At 36.4% G+C, this 8,778-nt stretch overlaps 1 protein-coding gene across 2 annotated transcripts in view; it reads right to left on the reverse strand.

Annotated features, from left to right (window-relative positions):
- LOC106884325 (UMP-CMP kinase) overlaps nt 1–7,682 on the reverse strand; it is a 25,516-nt gene extending 17,834 nt beyond the window's left edge. The window contains exon 1 of one of the 2 annotated variants that reach the window (XM_014935656.2): nt 7,456–7,682. In XM_014935656.2, the coding sequence (XP_014791142.2) occupies nt 7,456–7,675 (220 nt within the window). In that variant the 5' untranslated portion in view covers nt 7,676–7,682. Of the gene's footprint in view, nt 1–3,870; nt 3,996–7,455 lie in introns of those variants that run through there. The other variant, XM_014935657.2, reaches the window with a different exon arrangement.
- Nucleotides 7,683–8,778: the final 1,096 nt, after the last annotated feature.

The following is an 8,778-nucleotide window of genomic DNA, read 5'->3' on the forward strand; positions in this document are numbered from 1 at the left end:
ATTCCCAACAATTCAACTTCTCTGGTTGACATTAACACACCCACCCCCAATAGAGGGCCTTCATTCCCACATTTTAGAGCTCCATGAGCTCCATTTTTCAGGAGCAAAATCTTTTTCACAGGTTCCAGAAGACTGAAATTTTGGAATATGCGCATAAAGACCAATAGTATGGGATACATGTCTCATGATTAGAATTTCTTTAGGGTGTGTAAAGAGGGAAAGAACCCTCATGTGCAATTTTCATGAAATTTGAATCATATGTATTCCAGTTCCTTACAGAAAATATAACAGAAAAGTCTCATTCTTCAATTGCACGTAACACGGGCAACGCCAGGTATCTCTGCTAGTTAAGTATAATTCCTTCAAGACAAAGTCACAACACTATAAGTTACAGTATAAACTTATAACTGTTTCAGTTGACTAGTCATATAGGGCATGCGAAAGTTTAAAAAAGTGAACATAAGTGATCAAATAAAAAATACAATTAAATAATGAAATCTTAAATTTTCACAAAGACACAATGTTTTTCAGCTCTGGGCCAACCCAGCCTATGACTAAGAATATAGTATTTAAATTGGTTATATCCAGCTCAAATATTTTATGTTCAAACTTGTCAGATCTGGCCTCTGGCACCTACCCTACAATATTCTAAAAGTAAACAATTACATCATTGAAATCTTGAAGCTATGAGATAATTCTATGATTAATTCAAAACAATGTGAAGAAATAAGCATTACATTTGACAAAGTAATCTGGAAAGTCAGCACCAGCAGGATAAACATGAGCAAAGATGAGATTACAGAGGAAGGACTGGATATAATGGTTAGTGTAGGAAAGGTGGGGGGGGGACATACTCAAGAGTGACAAGTGGACCAGGAGTGCCTCAGTAGGGAAGGTACAATACCAGATACCTACAAAGAACAAAAGCCAGTATAATAGTGATAGACAAGAGAGAAAGAGAGTAAAAAGCATGTCTGTGGGCCAAAGCCTGGTGTGTGCCTGTGATTTAGTGCCAATTAATTGAATGGTCCTTGCCTGGATGTGATCCAAGATGCCTGTGTGCATAGCAGCTGCACCAGCCTAGATGTGGGAACAATATTCCATTATGAGCCTCATTTGAGCTTTGAAAAGAATTTCAATGATTTGTCAAATTTTTAACTCACTTTTTCTTATTAAACTTCCAGTTGTGAGAAAAACTGTAATAAATTCTTATATCTTAAAAGAAATTGTTATTTCACCATATAGGTTTGGAGATGTACCAGTTAGATTCAACCCCACTTTTTACCACATAAAAATCACAAGTTGATCATGTGTGTAAACCCAATTTTGGTGCTGTTATTCATGTGACAGTCTGGTGGCATGACTAGAACCTTCTGTGAACAAAGACTAAAAGTACAGCTCATTTGAACATGAAAACTTCAGAGTGATTCCAGTCCTTGGTGGTATTCACTCTCACCAGCTGTTTTCACAGCTACATATTCAACCTGGTACGCTAGAAGAAAAAAAAAAACACCAAGGCACAAGAATATGTATTGATGTTTAAAAATTAGACCGAAGGTTGAATTAGCCAAAGAGCTTCTGTACTTGTCATATACGTCGTTTCGTCTGAATATTCTTTTTTTTTTTTGTATTGCATAAACACTTTTTGTATTATTGTAGCAATAAATTATGTTCATATACATAATACAAGCCTTCCCACACTCACTAGAGATATGAGGCCAGTTCAGATGGGGAAAAACGCTCTATTTCACTGTGATTGAGACCTGAAGAACAGAACTGAATGTCATTCATTCTTTACTGTAAACAAAACATGGATGCCAAACAAACGAATTGATGCTGAGATTGACTCAATCTTTTCTAATCTCCTCTTTTGATAGATGTAGATATATACCTCGCTCAGAGATTTATTATTGATATAGAAATTATTCCACATGTTTCATAAGAGCTGAGTAGAAAATGTTAATTTTTCTGCACAGACACATCATCATTATCATTTCTTCCCTGCAGGCATGGGTTGGACAGCTCGACAGCATCCGATGAGCTGAAAGACAGTGTCGAGCTCCAGTGCGTGTATATTGATATTTTACGTAAAAACATGGTTTATATTCGAGGCAATGCTGTATTTTTGTTATTGAATTCGTTAGTGCTTGATTGCTCAAATATAAAACACTTCCTTATTGCATATCTCTCCTATTATTTTTAAACTTCAAACTTCATTTGTTTTCTATTTTGATAAATTCTCTCTGTTGAAAATTATATTTTTATATTTTAAATAATTTGCAATTTCAGGAAATATGTTTTTATATTAAATTTGTGTTTTCTACTCACGACTAGCTAGCGCGGACGCGCGAACTTTCGAGTAATAGATAGATAGATAGATAGAGAGACAGACATATAGCTCGCTCCGGCCAGTCATGGTATTAGCTGTCAGTGGCCAAAGAATCGACAGGCTAGCAACAGGCATGCAGGCAGACGGACAGATACTTCACTAGCAGTGAGCACTTTCACTTCTGACAGCTAATAGCATGATAGTGCCGGAAAAGCTGATATATTCAACAAAATTAAGGGCGGAGATAAAGAATACGCACACCACCCGTTTTCGGTGTAACAAAAACCCAAACCCTAAACACAGGGAGTGCGTATTCTTTACTTTCGCTAAATTAAGATGGCTTTTAAACTTGCCCAACTCCAATGCAAACTATTTTGTTTTCTCATTAATAAAGTGGCAGGTGGGAATACAACAAATTCACGATTAGGTGAGGGTGCTATTTTGAGAACATCAGCTCTTAACTAAAAGCTAATCACAATTCTGTATTTTCTTTGAGATAATGTATCTTAAACTATATTACACAGTGTGTTGTTATTCAGTCGAGTTGTGCATTTCCTAATGTGAAAAAAGACGAGATCTACATATCATTTGTAATTTAAAAAAGATTCATAAACTTCAGAAACGTTTCTACGATCTTTTAGTTTCATTTTCTTTTTTCATAGAAAATACTATAAAAGCACTTTCACTTTTATCAGACTTTGGAAACAAAGAAATGCCCCAGAAAAAAGAAAGCAATAACATTTTAAACATAACTTCGTCATTATAGTGCGACGAACTACGGCCCCTTAAGCTCAAAAAGTAAAACTTTAAATAAATAAATAAAATATCGTCACTGAACTTCTTTTGCAAGAATCTTGATGTGAAATCATGAGTTAAAAGAGATACTGTTCATTGAGAAAGTTATTCTGCGAATAAAAACACACTTCTTGTTGTAGCTCGCTGCTTTTATAGTTAATTAAGGCGAAAATAAAGAATACGTACACCCGGTGGTTAGGGTTAGTATTAGGGTTTTTGTTACGCCGAAAATGGGTGGTGCAAGTATTCTTTACCTCCTTCATCTTTACCTTCAAAGATGAAGAAATCAACTACAATCAGTGCGTGTGTTTTAACAGATACTGCAAGCTGATCACATTAGAAAAAAAATCTAAGCATTGAGCATCTCCATCAGCCCCGGTAAGACAACACAATACACACGCAAATGGTTTCTTTCTCATGTACGAGAGCACTTTCGTAAGAGATATTCTCATTTGTTGTAGTTTGTATTTATTCCATTTATGTCGAGAGAGAAAGTTATCAATCACCAACGAAGACTGAAACACATAATTGTGAAGAAACGAATTTAAAATTACTATGAAGCACTCAGTTTCTGCGCTACATTACTATCACAGCTATTTCTGCTGATTTCTTAGTATAAATAATACAATCATTTCTCGGACATAAAAGAACATCGAATAAAATATATACATATAATTAACAGTGCCTAATATGAAATTCTGGTAATTATTAAATAAATGATTTTAAATAGTGTATGTATAGCAAACCTTTAAATTGAGACTGTCGGGAAAAGCCAGTTAACATCAACTAGCTGATGATAAGTTTTGACGTCAGCATACTATCTAGTTAAACGGTGTCAAATCAAATATTTCCCTTTTTGTATATTATCCGACCTTAACACACGAAGCAATGTTTAGAGCAGTCGCGACCCGCGTGACTTTCTAAACGGCATGCCTAGCTAAATATTACCTCGAATTTTTTTTAATAGTGTGGTCCGTCTAATGATGAGCGATGAGCCATGCGCCTCGCTTCACGAAAAAGATTGCCCATGTTTGGTTTAGGGATTTGAATAAAACTACATTTTCCTTCGATTCTAACTTCCTAAATATAGTAATCCCTCACCATATCGCGGTTTATTCTTTAAGCTTATGTCAATTCGTCCGTGGTGTTGTTTTGCATTTATAATAAAATAAATATATCGAAATTATAAAAAAATAATAATAATACAGTACAGTACTGTATCTACTTCGCAGATTTTCACCTATCGCTGGCGGTGGTTAGAACACAACATCCGTGATAGTTGAGGGATTGCTGTATATTAGAAGTTTAGGATCAGAAGGATGTAATGTATGTGTGTATCCACCTCAGCACCTCTACATTCTTACAGATGGTAAGAAACTCTAGGGAGAGCTGAACAACAGAAGGCTTTCAGAGAAGAAGCTCCATTCCTACAAATATTTTCGAATTTCCCCTACCTCATCAGATGTGTATTTAAAGGCAGGAGGTATACAGATGTGAACATGAAGTTGACTTCGAGAGGGGTCATATGCTTACAAGAGTAAATTATGCAGCAATCTGAGTATAACGTACCACTTGCACTTTCGAGCTGGTCGCAAAAGGTTTTTTTCCCCTAATGTTGTGCTTTATCGTTGTTTAAAATAGGAGGGCGTGGTTACTGTATTTCATGGCGTATAAAATCACATTTAAAAAAAAAAAGCCTCAGAAAAATCATCCCTTGTTTTTGCATGCGAATTTAGGCCTCTCTTAAGCGTTAATGCACTAAAACCTTTTTTTCCTGAATCTGTACTGCTGAAATTGAGATGTTCTCGTCTGACTTTTATGCCATCAAATACGGTACATCAGATTGCACAGAATTTTATTGGGTGGAATTCTGATTTAAGCACCCTATATAACCTCCTCATAACTTTTTAATTTTTTGGAAGTTTTGCGAATTTGTGTTCTACACACGGGAATTCACACGATTATGAAAAGAAAATTTTAAAAAACTTTATCCCCTCTTCAAATTCAACTCTTTTTCGATTTTTAAAAAAATTAGAGTTCAAAATACGGACAGTCCAAACTTTTTGTTTAATACCCTTGGATGCATCATTCCATTAAATGTGTTTATGGGGAAAAAAGATTGAAAACATTAAAACATGTCACAGTGACAAAGAAACGAGGAAGGTATCAGGTGGTCATGAAATGCGCTAAAAACAACAGCTAAATCGCCCTTAAATCACACAATTTTTTTTGTTATAATCGTATGAATTCCTGTGTGTAAAACAAATTCGCAAAAATTTTCTGAAAAGTAAAAAAAAAAAAGTTATGAGGTGTTATAAGGGGTGTCTAAATCAGAATTCTGCCTTTTATTGTTAAGATGAACAGGTGTGAGTGTCTTAGATTACTTAAGACGGAATATAGAGTTAGACAATGATGTTGTTTAATATAGCATTTCCACTCCGGCAAAAGTTTTCACGTGACTTGGGCTTCTTTTATTAGTAATCTTATTAACTATCACTTTTGTAGGTGTGTTCTTCGACTACAAACTTTCGGTTTGATCAATCTTCAGCTTTCAATTTGTCTAGGACCATTGCTCCTCCGTTATCTGGTCGATCACTAGTTGTCGTTTTTATGTCTATTTACTACTACAAGCCCTTGACCATGCGCAGGTGAACTCAACTTGGAAATTTGTTTTCCTATTTTAGTGTGTGTGGTCACTAATTTAGAGTGAGTGTTCTGTGGTCTAATGCATGAAGAGTATCCGTGAGAGAATCCATTTCGGTGTCCTTTTAATAAGCGTGTATAAAGAATGTCAGAAAGGCAGTTCAATTACAACGAAACATTGTAAACTTCATCACCTACACTATTATACACAATTATTTGGGAGGTGCCTCATCTGGAACGTCAAAATCTGTGACTACTTTGCTTCCTCTCACATCCAGGATGTTGCGGTAAACGTGAGGGTCACTGCTTCCGTAGCCGAACAGAACAAAATCTTCATGTACCGGGACTTGTCAGTGAACCATTTTTTCCAACCTGTGGCGTTTGAAACGTTTGGAGGGACTGGAGCGCTGACAGCGAAGTTCTTGTCATCACTGGCGGCTCGAGGTGTTAGGTGATGCACTTGAGGGTGCTTGGCTGTTCCAACCTTTTAGCCTCACCATCGCCGGTGGTAATGCCGCAAGCGTGTAATCTTGATGTTTTTTTTCTTTCTTACTTCGCACACGTTTGTGTTTTCTTGTAATGTAGTTTAGTATTATATATTTATCATGTACATACGTGTTATGTATGCAATAAAGCATTCTTTCGTTAGGCTGGCACTCCGTCGCTTACGGCGTCGAGGGTTCCAGTTGATCCGATCAACGGAACAGCCTGCTCGGGGATATTCAGCGTGACACAGTGTGACAAGGCTGACCCTTTGAATTACAGGCACAACAGAAACAGGAAGTAAGAGAAAGTTGTGGTGAAAGAGTACAGCAGGGTTCGCCACCATCCGGAGCCTCGTGGAGCTTTTAGATGTTTTCACTCAATAAGCACTCACAACGCCCGGTCTGGGAATCGAAACCGCGATCCTATGACCGCGAGTCCGCTGCCCTAACCATTGGGCCATTGCGCCTCCACTTGTCTTTCGTTAGCAGTACAGGAAAAGTTTAAGTGTTTCTTCGGCAATTTCCGTAAAAAAATTTTATTTCTTTATTTTTTTCAGCTGGATCGCTTATATTTATGTATTTTTTGTGTGTATTATGTGTTTATGTATAAATATTCGTGTATGTAAGTACTGTATATGTATGTGCATTGTGTATGTATACACAAATATATATGTATATACACATATACATACATGCAGAGAAACACACATTTTCCTCTCTTGTTTTTCTTTTTAACTTTTGCAATTGTGTTCTCTGTTTTGTCCTATTTTCTAGTTTAATTTTGTAAAACTGTCTACTAGTGCACTTTCAAGAGTAGCCATCATATAACCGCGAACATTTCAATGACGAATAGTTTACATAGACAAATATACATACACACACATATAAACACATACACAAAAAGTACATAAACACAAGCGATTCAGAAAATAAAAAAATAAAATATTTTTACGGAGATTGCTAAAGATAGACTTTCACTTTTCATGTACGGCTATAATAAAATGGTTATATATAATCGTCCAACTATTAAGTTGACCGAGTTCTCGTAGTTACTTTTTTTCTTTTGTTTTTCAACGTTGATTTTATCTATTTAATTAAAATACAAATCCCAAACAATAATCATGATTCTTCCATAATATAAGTTTTTACAAAAGAAAGACAGGGAAAAATAAGAAAGAAAAAACAAAAACTATCTCTTCCAACCTGTGGCATTTGAGACATTTGGAGGGACTGGGCCACTAATCGCGAAGTTCTTGTCATCGTTGTCAGTTCGCCTCACCGAAGTGATAGATGAGGGCCCATGGCTTTTCCAATACTTTAGCCTTACCATCGCCCGTGGTAATGCTGCAAGCGTGCTGGCTTGCATCAGTAGGTTCTGTTGAACCTTGTGGTGTGCGACTAGTTGAAGTACTTGATGCTGCATTATTGTTTTTTTTCTTTCTCTTTTTCTCTCCCCTTCTTTTCCCCCTCATTTTTTGTCTTTCTCTTGTAAAAACTTATATCATGGTAGAATCATAACTATTGTTTAAGATTTGTATTTTAATTAAATAAATAAGATTATCCAACTAACAGCAGAACAATTTTGTATGAGTACCCAGCCTATATATACACCGTACAATATATTGAATTAGGAAGCATGCAGTCAACGGTAAAAGTTTGCAGAAAGATATCCGATATTTTCGCAAATTAGTATAGCTTACCGGAAAAGGAGTCACTAGAAAAGAAATGATTTGCAAGATATCAAACTACAAATTAATAAAAGATGCTCAAATAGGATGAATATCATTGACAATATTTTAAATCGGTTTTAATACGAAAGGTGGAGGCGCAATGGCCCAGTGGTTAGGGCAGCGGACTCGCGGTTTCGATTCCCAGACCGGGCGTTGTGAGTGTTTATTGAGCGAAAACATCTAAAGTTCCACGAGGTTCCGGCAGGGGGATGGTGGCGAACCCTGCTGTACTCTTTCACCACAACTTTCTCTCACTCTTACTTCCTGTTTCTGTTGTGCCTGTAATTCAAAGGGTCAGCCTTGTCACGCTGAATATCCCCGAGAACTACGTTAAGGGTACACGTGTCTGTGGAGTGCTCAGCCACTTGCACGTTGATTTCACGAGCAGGCTGTTCCGTTGATCGAATCAACTGGAGCCCTCAACTACAACAATATGAAAAGGCACTCTCTGCGCCCCTGTAAAAACTACTTAAATATTTATAATAGCATAGATACTTACTTAGTGTCATTTATCTTCTGATTCCTCACATTTTGTCCCTGAAAGCGAACAACCTTATATTTTTGAAGAACAGTACTGATTCAGTGAAAATTGCAGAAGAATGCAAATTTGACAATTATAGACTTGCTTATGTTTGTTACGGATCTATTAAATATGTTCAAAGCAATCTCATTGTTATTGGTGGAATCCAGTTGCCTCAAACATTTTTAGAAAAGAATATCAATATCTGCTACTGCAATATTTAATTAAGGTAGGGGTCGGGGAACTTTTTTAACCAATTGCCCCAAAATATATTTA

The sequence above is a fragment of the Octopus bimaculoides genome, chromosome 13 (assembly GCF_001194135.2).
Source record: "Octopus bimaculoides isolate UCB-OBI-ISO-001 chromosome 13, ASM119413v2, whole genome shotgun sequence".
Lineage (NCBI taxonomy): Eukaryota > Metazoa > Mollusca > Cephalopoda > Octopoda > Octopodidae > Octopus > Octopus bimaculoides.